At 38.3% G+C, this 16,275-nt stretch overlaps 1 protein-coding gene across 13 annotated transcripts in view; it reads right to left on the bottom strand.

Moving 5' to 3' along the window:
* FAM184A (family with sequence similarity 184 member A) overlaps positions 1-16,275 on the bottom strand; it is a 94,283-nt gene that overhangs the window by 65,064 nt on the left and 12,944 nt on the right. For 6 of the 13 annotated variants that reach the window (XM_063329704.1, XM_063329711.1, XM_063329705.1 and 3 more), the window contains exon 1: positions 9,052-9,625. The exons of 1 other annotated variant lie outside the window; for it this stretch is intronic. In XM_063329704.1, the coding sequence (XP_063185774.1) occupies positions 9,052-9,219 (168 nt within the window). In that variant the 5' untranslated portion in view covers positions 9,220-9,625. Of the gene's footprint in view, positions 1-9,051; positions 9,628-16,275 lie in introns of those variants that run through there. 6 more of the 13 variants (XR_010070366.1, XR_010070365.1, XR_010070364.1 and 3 more) reach the window with 2 other exon arrangements.

Genomic DNA, 16,275 nt, shown 5'->3' with positions numbered 1-16,275 from the left:
ACACAGCTACGTCCCGAAAAAATTCTGGGATTTGGAATATAGTTTATACTAGAGCATCAACTCATAGCTAGAAAATAATAAAAACCAATAGAAGCTAAACTTGCTTCAGGCTCTTTGCTTGTAGAGAAGGTGCAAAGATACTTAATGTAGCAGTGCCTGCCCAAACATAAGTCATAACAATTACAATCTCATGCATTAAGAATTTGAAGGTAAGGCACAATATACCCAATACATCAAATGGTGAACAGTCTACACTGTAGATTGAAGAGGTATACATGACAAAGTGTGAAGCACAGCATGGAAATAAAGAAAGGCAAGACAAGAATCATGGGAGTAGAGAGAATGGCCACAGAACGTTCCCAGAACAGGTCAAAGACCAAAACTTGATCTTTGTATCAAAGTCCAGTCTATTGCTTTAGGACACATTTTTGCAAATTCTATCCCAGCATAAAGCAAACAGCCATATGCTTTTAAAAAGAAAAAAAAAAAAAAAGACTGACTGATTTTAATGACATAGGAACTCTAAGTTAATGCTGTAATGTTAGATATGATATGGAAAGCTGGGGCTTTTGCCTGTAAACATATCACTGGTTACAAATAAACTGTATTTTTTAAAGTGTGTAACCTATGCTTAGTACATAAATCAGATAAATAAACTTTTTTAAAAAAACAAGTCCTTTCCCCTAATCTTTATTACAGAAATAATTTACCACTATTTTCATTTGTCAAATTTTAAAAGGACAAAGACAGTCATAGGAGATTACCGAAATACACTTTAGTACAACCTATCCAAACATATCAGCATCCGTACTGCACAATACGAGATCTGAGAAGGCAGTGTCAGACACCCTTTACTAGAATTTATAGCTTTTGGTCATACTGTGAGCAAAAACATTGTTCAATTAAAAATCTCTAGATTATAGCACACCTGTATTCTAAACACATTATAATTCAGGTTTCTAGAAGCAAAATTTTAGGAAACTGGATGGAAAGATTACTTTAATCTCATAAAAATTAAAATAGAAAGCAAGTATTTCTTAAAATCATCTCATATTTCTTTCAGATAAAGGGTTCCCTTTCTTTTAACTGGGAGCATCTTGAACAAGAGGGACTTCATGAACTTTTTACCAGTAGCTATTTTTAAAGGTTGCCGTTTTGAGCTTAACTAAGCGACAACCTCAGCAAAAGGTCGTTCTTCCTAATAGCCTTCAGTTAAAAAAGCCTGACTAAGGAAACAAAATCAGGTAATACACATTAAGTAGGACAAGATGGTGAATAGCTGTAGACTGTTTTTGTTTCTTCTGGTTATTTTTGGAACACAATGTCTTTGGTTATTGGTATGCCATCAGCCATTAGAAGAACACATAGAAGACTGGCTTACTATTGCCAAACTTTTATCAGCCAAGAGTCATACACATCTGAACTCCTAATACTATGCTGAGATTTCACGGATTTATTTAGCAGTAAGCATGCAAACAGTAAGAAAAAGTTAGCGACTATTTAATGTAATGCCCTCCCTCCTCCACACAGTTAACAGAAGAGTAAAGTTTTCAGTGAAAAAGTTGGAGATTGGGGTGGGGAAACAGCAGTATCACTGACAAAATATTTTCATTAAAAGCAAAGCCTCAGTTCAGAGAATGTGATATTGAGAGAATTTCAGTGGCTAGAAGCTACTTAAGGCTGGAAGTTACCATACCAATACAAAGACAAATAACATTTCTACACATGTATTAGATGCAGTATGCATCTAATTATACTTCTAGACACTAAAAAAAATGAAGTATGTGTGACCAATAGGTTGCATGACAACATAAAAATGTCCAAATACAACCATGCTGTTACTGAACACAGTTTTAGTGTTTGAAGAAAGTACAGAATCACTGTGACTAAGATTAAATTGCAATCTGACTTTTTCTAAGAACTCATCATTTTGAAACAACAACTTTGCATTCTCATGGTATTCTAGATACAAAAAAAAAGTAGACTCTCTTCTGCTGGCACATTCTTATAAGACTTGACAAATCAGAACTCCTTGCAGGACTGAGTACTTCAAAGTGCTATGTCTGTGTTAATTTACAAGTTTTCAAAGAAATGAATCTATAAATACCCTGTACAATTACATAGAGTTTTCTTTCTCCTGTTTACAACTTACGCATCTGGAGGAAAGCATTTCAGTATTATGTTCTTAACTCTGAACTGTCACTTTCTTGATTTTATCTAAATCGAGATGATCGCAAAAGCCTTCTTTCATAATGCAGTACTTATATGAAAACTGTAATAACAGCAAAAAAAAACAGCAAAAAAACCACAAAAATCAAACTAAGTTTCAAATATTTCTTTTTTTTTTCCATAGGATTTATATAATCATATGTAAAAAGCAGCTAAAGGTTGACAGATTTTACACTTTAGGGATGTTGTCATATCAGGATTCATTTCTGGCCTGTGTGTTCTTTCTTCTCTAGTTTTTAAATTTTTACATGTTGATAACATTGAACTGTACTAAAATCCTTGTCTTTCAGGTTTTCTATAAATATCCTTAATGTACTGATGTATCAGATTTTACAGCTGAAGTATATATCAGAGCAATAACATCTAATAGTTTTCCAGCTCCTTGTAATTCTATATTACTTAATAATAACAATAAATAAGAATAAGCATAGACTAAGAGGACACATACAGAATCATTTAGGTTGGAAAAGACCCTTAAGATCATCAATTCCATAAACCTAACACTGCCAAGTCCACCACTAAACTATGTCTTTAAGCACCACACCATATTATTCACACTCTACCCCAATTTATTTGTCTCTTCATTTTGATTTTTGGGGGGGGGGGGATATTTGTAAAATGGGAAAAAAAAAATCCCCCAAACCAAAACAATCTCAGAGAAGCTAATACATGCACAAGCATATTAAAGAGGCATTTTAGACTAGTAGCTTATGTGAATGTGTGATCAGACAGTTTTTCAACAACATCACACTTTCACTTAGACACATAAAGAAAATATCTTGAGAACATTAAACTGTCAGTAGTCTCAGAAGAGCTCTGAGTTAGTAGTCAAACATTAAGACTACGCAGGTGGAGAGGAAAGGAACTTCATTTGAGTGGATTTTTTTTAATATTAAAAATATTTCATTCTTATCCTACTTCTCTCTTTCTTCTTCGATGTCTCATGAAAAAGACTGCAAAGTCATCAACCTAATTCACACATACCACAACACTGAGCTCTAAAATATGCCCATATCAGGTCCATATAGCACCCCTGTAGTCTCATACATGGTCCTGAGGTCTTCAAAGTATCAGAATAATTAACTTTTTCCTACTAGTCCTGATTGGGAAAAAACAGCATTAAATAGAAGTTCTCAGACTTCTTATAAGAACTCTCAACTTCTTGTTGTTGTATAATCCCTGATCTCTTCTTTCAGAGACAAAGAGCATATTAACTAAAACACTAAATTCCATAATTTTCATCATACGAAACATGGAAGGTAAGAAAGATCTCTTCAGGTCTAAATTAGAAGCCACAGCTGCTTTAAAGCAATGCTAAGTGCTTCAACTAGCAAGTATTTGCATAAAGTCAATAACTGCTGGTTTTATTTATGGTCTGAAGATTTTGGGAGCCTGAAAGCTCTACTTACTTTTTTTGAACCATACCAGGTTGTATTAAAGACATGCCATTTTTACCCAGTCCCATCTTTGTCCTTTTGCCATCACAAGAACAGAAAAACTTCTCTTCTGTGAATATCCCTTGCTAAGACCATAACTACTGCAGAATGAGGACAGTCAGAACACCACATGGGCAGAGTCAGAAAGGGAAGATGGGGAGACTATACTAGCGTGATTAAAATAGAAAAATCTTAAGTACCTTCTTCAGACTTATTGTTTCTCTCACTTTCTCAGTTCCTATCTTCAATCTCTCCCTTCTTAGAGGGCTTACTTTGGCTATCTTTGGAATAATTAACTCAAACCAAAATTAAATAATTCCAGAGAAGTGTAAAAGAATTCAATATCTAATATTATGTTTTCATACCTTCTAGTCCTTGAAAACTATTTTTATGTAATAATAAAACATAACATTTATTGCCACATTACTACTCAGAAGCATATGCGAAAATTTTGACACTCAAATATGTAGACAAATCACACCCGCCTCAAAATTTCAGTTCTTTTCATGCAATCCTAGAACTGTTAGCAAATACAGGCCTGCTGCCAATGTTAACACACATTGAAGAGATGACATAAGGTTTCTTAAAAAATAAAACACCAAGTTTTTACAAAATTGTTAATGGCATCAACTATCACATGATGACAGCTAACATCAAAACAGTTCTATAGGGTTTTTTAGATTCTCATTTCTTCCCTATTTTTAAGGGCTCTTCTTTCAAGTTTTCTTACAATCCTATGCACAATGAACCTTCTGCAAGAGGTTTAGTTGTTTTGTTTCCAAATAAAAACTAACAAAATTTCACTGGAAACATTTTGTTAAGAGTCATTAACAGAAGTTAAACCCTATAGCTTTTACTTCCATAGCACTGCATACTGTGCCAGTTGAAGGAGACCTTTAACCATCCCACCAAAAAAAGTCCACACAAATAGCATAAGCATCTGAATGAAAGAGCATCAAATTTGCTCTTTATTCTTTGAAAAAAAATTTACTACCTATATGCCCAAGCAACTCACAGGGCTAACTAATACATTAACATCTATTCTGTAAGTACTTCTCTCTAATGCAGGAAGACAGAGAAGCAAACAAAGGAGAAATTTTACTTCATTTTTTTAAAAAAGCAGTTTCCCAAATTTACACAACGAACTGTTGTCAGAGTTGAGAACAGAACTCTGGTCTCAGGAATCCCAGATTCTATTTTTTCATTTAAGTCAAGTATGATGTGTCTTGGACAACTTTGCTGCCTTAGTCTTTGTGCTAGCTGTTTTTTGGAACACTTCCAGAACTGACTTATCCAGCTCCAAGCATGTACCAAGGGAAAACACTGGAGTTTTGTACAGTTTTTTTCTTTTTATTAAATAGATAGAAACAATCACTGTAGGGTACGTATCATCTGCACGGCTCTTACAGACTCTTCTTCCACTTAATGTGCCATTTCTGCAATTAATATCATGCATCCAAATCAATGCTGAAGATTCTCATTGCATAATCCCAGCATGGATCATGCAGTTATTCCATAAAAGTCAAAGATTTATGTTGATGTCAGAAAGCTTACACAACAGACTTTGCAGACACACTTAGGATATGGATTTCTCAATCGCAAATGCTTAAGCTGCAAACTACTGCACAAAAAGCAAAAAAAACCAACCCAAACACCCGAAACAAAAACACTTGAAATTCTGTCAGTTGTAAAAACTAATCCCATTCTCCCCTACTGATGTAAGCATAGCAGCAACTTGCTTTTTGTTTTCCATTCCAGTTGTCTTATGCAAAGTAATTAAATATATATATGCATATTTTCATCTGCAGCAGGAATAATTCAACACTGCATTAGCGCTCCAGCAAGCAGTAGTACAAACATATATATGCAATCTCATAATCGCAGTTTATTTCTTGTTGGCTTTAATCTTTGTGTCAGATGCTACTTTATCCCCACACTAGTACACAGATCTTTCAAAACGCCAAAAAATAAGGAGCTTATACCGAAGAGGAAGAGCTAAAATTGCTTCAGCTACAATTTACTGCAGTCTTTAAGCATGACATGGGATATAATTTTATTTTTTAAAGCTGCTTTTCTAATTACTTGTTTTACCTTCTCCTGTGAAGTAAGCCTATTAAAGTTAAACCTAGTAAGTCTTTCCCACCCCCCCAAAAGTAAAAATATAGTTAAGCACTTCAGAAGTGTTGTGCATAGTGAAATGGATTTGTATCTTATTTTGCCTCACTCTGAATTACTGATTAAATCTGGTTATTAAACAAATTTCACGTTTTTCTTTGTGTTCCTGCAATATTTTGACTGAAACATCAGATTCTCTCTAAGTAATGTGAAAATATAACAGCGGAATCCTAATTTGGGAATTTTACATTAACTTCATGAGTGACCTACATCTTCTGTGGGGAAAACATTTTCTTCTGCTGCAACTCACTTCTTGTAACACAAACTGTACAAGGATAGGCAAAAATAAACTATTGAGTCACATTTCTTTTGTCAGAAGACAGAAGTTGTCTGGATAATTTAACTATGTGTATCCCTTTGGCAATGCCCCATGCATATTTATTTTTCCTTTTACTATACTATATCAGTATATACTACATGCATATTTGTTTTTCCTTTTACTATACTATACTATATCAGTGTTTTGACCTGGTAAAGTGCCTGACTTCGGCTCTAAATCCATTGAGAGACTTAATATTCAAGGCAGTCTAAGAGAAGAGTTGGAAGACAAAAAATAAATAAATGGGGAAAACTGTTGGAAGGTGTGCGAGAGGTGTCTTTATATAAAGATATTAAACAATTTGAGAATCACAATTAAGTGGTATTCTTAGTAAGAAGTTCCTAGATTACGGAAGTTAGTAAGAAGTTGACAGAGCTTTGGCCAAAAGACCTTCATAGATGTATCCTGATACCTTTTTTGCATCATCTTATTTACAGAAGTCTTCTGCAAAGTTAAATTAAATCTTCTCAGACAGCTAACTCTCACTTACATAAATTAAGTATCATGCTTATATTTTCTCCCTGTAGCTCGAGTCCTTCCTCAAGGATTAATTTCTGCAGCCATCTATCAAATCAGGCTTCAGATTCTAGAGCAGGTTAAAAAGTTCAGATTATACTTTACCCAGGAGTTTCTATAATTCTTTCAAGCTTCCCTTTCTGAAAGGTCAAGTTACAAACAGAAGTGTAGGACCTGAGCACTCACTACAAAACTGTAAAAGTTTGCACCTCTACCTCAATGAAATCAATGCTATAGAATACTTTTAATGTTAATCTTTAAATTCTTAATTTTATTGTTGCAATAGGTGCAAGAGAATTATTTTTATTACACATCCTGTTTTACATCTAGAAATACTGTTCTTCACTCTAGACCTTCAGTCAGCTGATTTTCCAAGTTTTCTCCCTAAAACTCAAAAACAGAACACAAACACACAAACTAAAAACATTACCAGATTCTTCAAGTCACTGGAAAATAAATACATGATTCCAGTCCTGCAAAAGTCTAATTCAGATGTCAACTCCTTGTAGAAGCACATAGTTTACAGTTAAAGACACTAGCGGAAGACAAGTCATAGCTTTTATTTGCACTACTCTGAAGTGTTTGTCAGGGCAGACATGCACACAATTTCTAGAATTTTAGAAGAACTCTACTACAGATCATAAAAAAAAACTTACCAAAAAACCCAGTATTTACTTTCACTCTCTTCATGTTTTCCAATACAAAAGTTCAAAATATTCCAGCACCTTGCATTTAAATCCATATTTAACTCACACCCACCTCAAGATATCTGACACATAATAACTGAGAGAGCACAGGACATGCGCCTATTGATTTGAAACTCATGGGTATACACAAATGACTTCACAACAGAAGTGGAACAAAGTTTCTGAAATCAACTACAAACTGCTGGGTAAATTCCTACAGAAAGAAAGGGAATATATCAAAGGACATACACACACATAAAAATTATTATTTGAAAGTATTATTTTGCATATGCACTAGGCCTTAAGGTAAGTCTAAAATATTTATGGTCTCCAGGTGCTTTTGTCACCTTTCAGAGAGTACAAGTCTGTAGTAACATCTTTAATATTTTAATTCATCATTGGTTTACTCCACGTGCATACAAAAGAGATTCTTCAGCTTATTTTAATTCTACTTTTCTCCTTATGAAATTACAATTTTAGTTCTACTGATGTTAACATATAAAGAAACTGGACTCCGAATTCAAAAACAGGAAAAAAATACTCCTCTCAGTCATCAGTTTTCCAATACATTAAAGTGCATGTTGTGCTATGCTAAATACTATTTTTAACTGGTCAATGGTGCATCAACTGTGCATAAATATGAACTGTCTCCACAGTGAAACTGCCAGCAGTCTTCATTTTCTTCATTCTTAGTTCCAACGAAATGTCACCTTCATCCATTTTAGCATACATTTGAAGAATACTGGCAGTTCCCACAGTGCTTTTAAATTACCTTTAAATGTTTTACCTACGTAATTCTTCACAGAAATTATTTCTTCTGCTTTAACAAAGATAATCTGCCTTTCATTTCCTAAACAATGCTATTCACATATGGCTTGAGCATGATACAAGAGAGATTACAGCACCAATGCATTTTTTAAGTTATTCTAAACTTAAATTTAGCTATAGCTAAAGTTATAGCTACAACCACTTCTGAAACACGGGGCCTACCAGCCTTAACAATAAGCTTTTAAAACTCCTTATGGTTTGACCCCAGCATTTAACAAAGATACAATGTATTTTCTATACTGGGGGGTGATACAATGAAAACTGTTCAATCAGCAATACAAGACCAGAGATATTCTCACACTTCTCCCTCAGTAAGGCGTTTAAGATATTACCAGACACCTTAAACAACAGTACTTCTCTTCAGCAAAAGGAAAACAAGCATCACTTGAATTTCTCTATTTAAAAAGACTCAGAGAAAGGCTTACAAAACAGAAGCTACAATTTTCATAGCATAAATAGCAAGGACCACCTTGGCAATCGGGGACCACCTCCCACGCACCCAGCTACCTGCCTGTGCTAGAGGGAATTTCTGACACAACGAAGAGGGAACCGGTACTGCGGCAGCGTCCCTGGACGGTCGCTGCCCGACCCGCGCCGTTCCCGCTCTCCACGTTTGCGGTACGCCGGGGCTCTCACCGCGGGACCCCGGCACGCCGCGCTCCGGTCCCCGAGGACGGCGGCCGCTCCAGGCCCGGCCTTCGGGGAACGAACCCGGCCGCCTCCCGCGGGGATTTAACACCAACCCCGAGACACAGCCTCCCCTCAGCCACATCTCTGCCGAGGCGATGGAGAGAAGCGAAGGGAAAAAACCATAAATAAAGCGAGAGGAAGAGGGAAAAGGCAGCGGCGGGCGCTCCCTCACCTTGGTGAGCTGGGCGATCTTCTTGCTCATTTTGAAATGCAGGTCCGGGCTGTGCTCGGCGCCCAGACCCGCCTGGGCTGAGCCGGAGCCGAGTTTTCCCGCGCCGGTGGCCGAGCCGCCGCCGTAGCCGTGCTGCGGCTGCTGCCAGCCCATCCCCGGGGTCGCCATCTTCACCGACCGGACCCGCACCCCCCCTCCACCGCCGCCGCTCGGGCTCCGCCGGCACCGGCCCTACCGGGGAAGCTACACCAAGGGCCACCGAGGTCCCGAACCGCTGTCCGAAGCGGCAGCCACCCTCCCCGGAGCGGTCCTCGGGCGCTTTCTCCTGCCGTCCCCACCAGCCGCGCCGAGATGCGGTCTCAACCTCTCGGGGCCGCTGCGAGAAGGGGCGCCTGCCTCCCTCCGTCCTTTGCGGCTAGCAAAGGCCAGGCCAGGCCAGTCCGGCCCGACCCAACCCTCCGGCCCCCAGTGGGGCGATGGTGCCCGGTTGCTGGGCTGCCGCCGGGCTGTTTACACCGCGCAGCCCGGCGTCACTCGCCGGCCCCGCCCTCTCGCTCGCTCGCCCCCGGAGCAGCTGGGGCCGCGCCTCCCGCTCCCCGCGGCAGGTGCGCGCGCTGCCTTCCCGCCTCCTCCACCGCCCCCCCTCGGCCGTTGGTGGCGGCGTCGGGAGCCGTTAACGGCTGCTCCTGCGCCTCCTGCGCCTTCCGCCACGGGGCAGCCGCTACCGCCGGCTGGGACAGGGCAGGAGCGGGGTAGAGGTTTTAGGCAGGGTCGCCCCTCAGCGGCTTGGGGCGGGTAGGCCAACTGCCTACAGCTCCTCATGGAGAGACAGGCCTGGAAAGGCAGCGGGGTCGGGGGGAGCCAGGGACCAGCTAAACATAGAATCATAGAATCGTCTAGGCTGGAGGCGACCTCTAAGATCGTCAAGACCAACCATCAACGTAACACTGACAAAAGCACCAATAAACCATGTCCCTGAACACCACGTCTGCCTGTCTTTTAAATACCTCTAGGAATGGCGATTCCACCATGTCCCTGGGCAGCCTGTTCCAACCCTGGATAACCCTTTCTATGAAGAAATTCTTCCTAATATCCAGTCTAAATCTCCCCTGGCGCAACTTGAGGCTGTTTCCTCTTGTCCTATCGCCTGTTACTTGGGAGAAGAGACTGACCCCTAACTCCCTACAACGTCCTTTCAGGTAGTTGTAGAGAGCAATAAGGTCTCCCCTCAGCCTCCTTTTCTCCAGGCTAAACCACCCCAGCTCCCTCAGCCGCTCCTCACAGGACTTGTGCTCCAGACCCCTCACCAGCTTCGTTGCCCTTCTCTGGACCCGCTCCAGCACCTCAGTGTCTTTCCTGTAGAGAGGGCCCCAAAACTGGACACAGTACTCGAGGTGGGGCCTCACCAGTGCAGAGTACAAGGGGACGATCACTTCCCTAGTCCTTCTGGCTGTGCTATTTGTAATACATTCTCACAAGACTACAGCCTAGCAAAGAAACATTAAATTGTTAGAGGGTGGTTATTCTCAGATAAACTACTCAACTGAGAAAACCAAGGGCTATGTAAAAGATGAGTGCTAATCAGGAAGCCAAATGTGTCCAACTACATTAATATATATATATTCTCACAAGGCCAGGGCCTAGCAAAGAGACTTTAAATTGTTAAAGAGGGTGGCTATTCTCAGGAGTATGGAGAAAAGTATTGCTTAGAATTTGCAAATGATAGAAATAAGTGGAACTGTAAATTATAAGAAGAGATCCATATTACAGAGCAATGAGCCTCACTTGCTAATTGAGATTCATGCTTACATAGCGTGATAAATAACCAGCTAAACATGAACTGCCGTTTTGTCACAACAGTATGTGGTAGGGGCAAGTAGCGTCTTAAAATTGAAGTAGTAAATTAGATAAGCACTTGACTGCACAATTACTTCAGGTTTTGGGGGAAGAAGCAACAGGGTGCTCGCAGACTGTGGGGTGACCTGGCCAGGTGAAGGGGGAGGCATTCGCTTGAGCTGGCCATTGCTACAGACACTGCACCTGCAGGCCGCACTTACGGACCCATGAGCTGATGAGTGCAGAACAAAGGTCGTCCCCCCAGCCAGGAGGAATTCATAGCTGAATTTAGCACATCTTTTAGCTTGGATCTGACTGCTCGCTTCTTCTGTTTCCGTGCTGTGCAACTGCTGAGAATAGCCACCCTCTTTAACAATTTAATGTCACTTTGCTAGGCTCTGGCCTTGTGAGAATATATATTAATGTGGTTGGACACATTTGATTTCCTGATTAACAGCCTCTGCACTCATCTTTTGAAGAGTCCTTGGTACTCTCTGTTGAGTAGTTTATCTTTTTACTACTTTTTTTTTTCTGCTCTAAAAATCTCCTCATTGCCTGCATTCTTTGTAGGCAGACAGAAATATCAAAGAGGTAAACTACAAAAATACATGGCTAAATCTGTTGTTCTCAACAAGGGTGTTGAGAAAAGTATTACTTAGAATTTGCAAATTATAGAAATAGGTGGAATAGTAAATTATAAGAAGAGATACCTATTACAGAGCCTCACTTGCTAATAAAAGATTCAGGCTTATATGAACTGCCAGTGCAAACCTGGCAAATGAGATTCTTTCCTGCATAGACAGGCCACTATCCAGAAGGTACAATTAGATGTTGCTACTTTTGTACAGATTGTGAGAGTACAAGAGAAATACTTGCATTGAGGTCTGGGGTCTGTTATTTCTGTATGTCAACACACTGGAAAGGTGTTCAAAAAAGGGCCAGAAGAACTAGAGAAAGTCTATTTTGTTGAAAGGCATAATAAACCCAAACTATTTTGAATAGCGAGGAGTCTAAGAAGTTATTGAATCCCAGTCTTTAAGTAGCTCTGTTGCCTTAAGCTCAAAATTTGCATTGTTCAGGAAATTCTGACATTGATTATTTTTTTTTCCTTTTGAAGTGGCCCATTCTGGCAACAGAGAACAAAGGACAGATGGTGCCTACCCAGGCAGTGATTCATGCAGATGAAATACAAGTGGAAGAAAGAATAGGAGCATCTGTATCAAATCTGTGTCCATAGAGGATATCCATGAATAGCACATACTGTTAATTCAGTTTTATCAAATTAAAAAATAATTCAGTGGCAGAGGAGACTGTGATTTTTCATGTCTAGGAAGGTCAAACCACTAACTAAAGCAGGAGACTGATTGTGAAGACTTGGTTATAGTTAGCGGTTGTATCTGGCTAATTGTGTGACCTTAAGCAGACTTCTTAATTCTCATGCAAAAGGGCACTTTCTTTGGTGTACCTAATAATGCTTCTGATATTAAGGAATGTCTGTCACAATTTATTTTTACTCCTACAAACATCAAAAGTTACAGAAAGTATTATTTTAATTTTAATCTATGCGTTTTAAACATTTTGGATAGACTTAATTACAGTGGTTTGGATTTATCAACATTTCTTCTGAGACAGCTCGCTGTTTTATTATTGCAGTTTCTTCTGAGGAGTATGCATATTTGCTGTGGTTCATATTGACCCCAAATCATTATTTTGAAGCATTTTAAAGTGACTTATATCTGCTAGGGCGAAACAGCCAAATATGTTTGTCTCCTTCTTGTAGTGAGTTGCTAAATACTAAGTTTTGTTTAGGTGCTTTTAAATAAAAAAAAAAAAGATTAAATATTCTTTGTCAATATTTCAGTCAAGATCCTAGTGCTTTTTTTTACCCTGTGGTGTGATTTCATGCCTCATCAATGTAGTAAGATCTGGAGGTTCAAAGGTCTCCCGGGGCTTGGGCTGAGGCCGTCCGGAGGCAAACGAGGAGACAGTGTTCAGGGTTTGCTGAAGGGTGCAAAAAGCAATGGGGTCTTGATTCAAAAAGCAAAGTGAGGGGTCTCATTGTGTATCATTGCTGTGAAAGCTCTACAGTGAAACCTTTAGTATCTCTATTACCATGGGCTTACGTAAGTGACATGCAATTTGTATCTACCCAGTGTCTCCATGTGAGTATAGGCACCAGGTAGGAGTGCTTTTGGGATATGTATATGGAATATTTTTTATAAATTTGGAAACAGTGAATATATGTTTTAACATTGTGTTTTTATGTATCTGCCATGCATATATATCAGCGTATGTGCAAGACATACTATAGTTTTGCTTTTTCTGATGTGAAATCAACAACAACCCCTATGTGGAAATCTGCCTGTGCTTTTTTTGTATTCTACTGCCTGTCTATTGTATGTGCAAGACATACAATGGTACTATAGTTTTGCTTTTTCTGATGTGAAATCAACAACAACCTCTATGTGGAAATCTGCCTGTGCTTTTTTTGTATTCTACTGCCTGTCTATTTGTCTATCAATATTATAAAATATTGCATATTTTATATTCATGTGCCCTGATATGTGCATATGTCTTCTAAAATTATGAAATACCATTACTGAGGTTTGCAAAGCCAGGAAAGAATTTCATTTACATTCAATCTGCTGAGAATATTACGGATTACAGATTTCCATGTGTACAAAACCCCCTTTATTTATCTCATCACAGCTTTGACAAAGATAAATGTGTGCAATCACTGTATGCCTTATTTTCAAGCCATAGGCACAAAACTCCCTCTCTCATTCTTTATAGACAGAAAGTGTTATAAGGTCTAAGCCTGCTGTGTGATAATGCCTTTTGACAACTCCAAAGATGTCAAAAAGTCAGCAGCTTTTACTGAAAGGACAGTTAGCAAGAAATTTGACCTACTGGTCTTTGCAGGTTTCTGCTGTTTGATTTGTAAGCTTGCAGCTACAACTCCAAACAGTTGAGTTTTCAATTTTTTTGTGCATGTGTGTGAACAAAGGTGTTTATAACACAATTGTCATTTTCATTCTCATTGAATGGTTAAATTATGCAAGTATTTAGTAACTAAATACTTAAAATATGGATATTCTTAAGAAAAAGTCTATTTATGTCTACCAGAATGCTAAACTAACCACTTATTATATACATACCTTAAGTTTATATACAGGTTTAATTATTTTCATAAAGTAGTAATTCACCACTTAAAAGAATTTAAAATACTCAAAATAAGAATACAGCTTAAACATATCTGTCATTCTTGCTTTAATTTTCTGGTCCAAACAAACCTGATGGAATATTACTCAATAAGCCCATGATGTCCTACTTTAACATAAAGACCTCATTGCTAAGGCTGAGGTTAATCTATGAAGCTGAGATTTCTGTGTAAGAAGTCATACAAAACAATTTTGTTTTGAAAGTGTACGAGTAATGAGAGCTTTTTCTGTTAACCGTTGATAATGATATAGAGGGGCATATTTTCAGATCTATAAAGGACAAAAGAGTAGCCAAAATTGCCTTGCTATGGTTGCATATATAATCATGAAGGATATGCAGGGGGGAGGTGGAGAACCATACAAAAAAAATCCTAAATGTCCTAATAACTTTGAAATAATCTCATGACCTTTTAATTTGTGGGCTAGCAAGACTGTGATTTATGTAAGGTATACAATCGGGTCAACATCTCAGGGTACTCATCTGAGTAATTCAATCAATTACACTCTTGCGTCTATGTATGCAAGTAAGCTTTCAATCAATAATGAGTTAGTGGTACAGGGTGACAAATACATGTTTAGAACTCCGCCTGGTAGATCTTTTATCCTTATATCTCTTGGGTTTTATAATTTTATGGCTGTACACTCCCTTGGCCTTCAAAGCTTGAAGGAACTCAACCCCTGCAAGTCTTGAACTAACATATATGTGAAACCCGGCATAAATTGGATATTTCAAGTAAGCAGAGAATGGTGAACACACATCTGATATAGATGAAGCTGTTGTGTTCTTCATTAAGCCCATCTAGGAAACTTCTGTGTTTAGTGTGTGGAAAACAATTTAGGTCACCAATACCTAAAAGTAATGACATCTCATGCATGTGTCAAACAAAAGAGAGTGTTTTGGCTGCAACTTGTGAACAAGCATATTTGTATGGTTGGGGATTTTTCATGATTCTCTGGAAATTTATATTCCAGATTCTGAAGAGATGTGCACTGGTACACAGAAAAATTCACATGAACAATTATCTCCAAATAATTCTTTCTTTAAATACACTTGTATATTCTCTTGCATGACATTTTTATCCTCCCATGGAAATATGCGGTTGGAGGCATGTGGATTTTTATTAGAAAAATTAACAATAGCCCACTCTTTCATGTCAATTGTTTTCATTCAGTAGATTTTTATATTATTTTAATTTCAAGCACAAAAGAGTAGTTAAGGACAAAAACATCCAGTACAAAGGAAAAAGACCAATATGAAAAGTGTAAGGTTCTATCTTTCTTCTGACATAGCTCTATTTTTTAATACTTCTGTTGTCTTATAATTTAACTTTGTTTTTTAATCTTGATTGACTTTTTTTTTGTAGCAGAAAAGTTATACTTTAAAGAAAATAAATAAAAAATACAGAAAAAAAAAGCAGCAGGAGTAGTGGGAACAAAGGAAAAATAGTTCCTTGGCAAAACGTCCCACTGCTTACACGTGACTGTCCCAGTGGGAGTCACATGAAGTAAGTGTTGGTGGTATCACTTACTACTTTTCTGGAAGTTGCTGAGATACAGCTGGGTAAAAGATGCTTTAAGAGTCTAAACTTTATACTTTAAGAGTATGAAATATTTTTTCCTCTTGTTTTAGAAAAGATTACGCAGTACATTTCTCTTTTCTTTAGCTGCACAGATAGGGAAAACTGGATGAATCCGCAGTTAAGTATGAAACTTAGTGTTTCTATTGATTTATAACTTTTTCTTTGTAAAATGCTAGTTCAGCCTAGTCCCTTGCTAATTTACCAGGACAGGAAGGCATTTACCAACATTGAGAAAGTACCCAGACACATAAAAAACCAACTCATCCTTTTCCTGTCAAAACAGAGAACTAAACCTATCAGTGCTTATTACTGGACAGAAAATTAATAAGACAACTGCTCATTATGAAGCCAGAGCTCATGCTGAAAATTCATGTAAGTGTTAATAGTAGCCTTACAGCATATTTTGTGCCAGCCATCAGCATGAAGATGTAGCATGTAACCCTATGGAACCTCTCAGATACAGGCATTTAGTAGTCAGTCACTTCATTTCCAGAGTAATTTTGTCTGACAAAATATGCTTTCTGAAGTAAGCCTTCTTACCTAAAAAATGTTTCATTTTGCTTTTTCTGAAGGATTTTTTTATTTGC

Source organism: Chroicocephalus ridibundus, chromosome 3, assembly GCF_963924245.1.
Source record: "Chroicocephalus ridibundus chromosome 3, bChrRid1.1, whole genome shotgun sequence".
In the NCBI taxonomy this organism is placed as follows: domain Eukaryota; kingdom Metazoa; phylum Chordata; class Aves; order Charadriiformes; family Laridae; genus Chroicocephalus; species Chroicocephalus ridibundus.
This window is presented reverse-complemented; position numbering and strand designations above follow the sequence as displayed.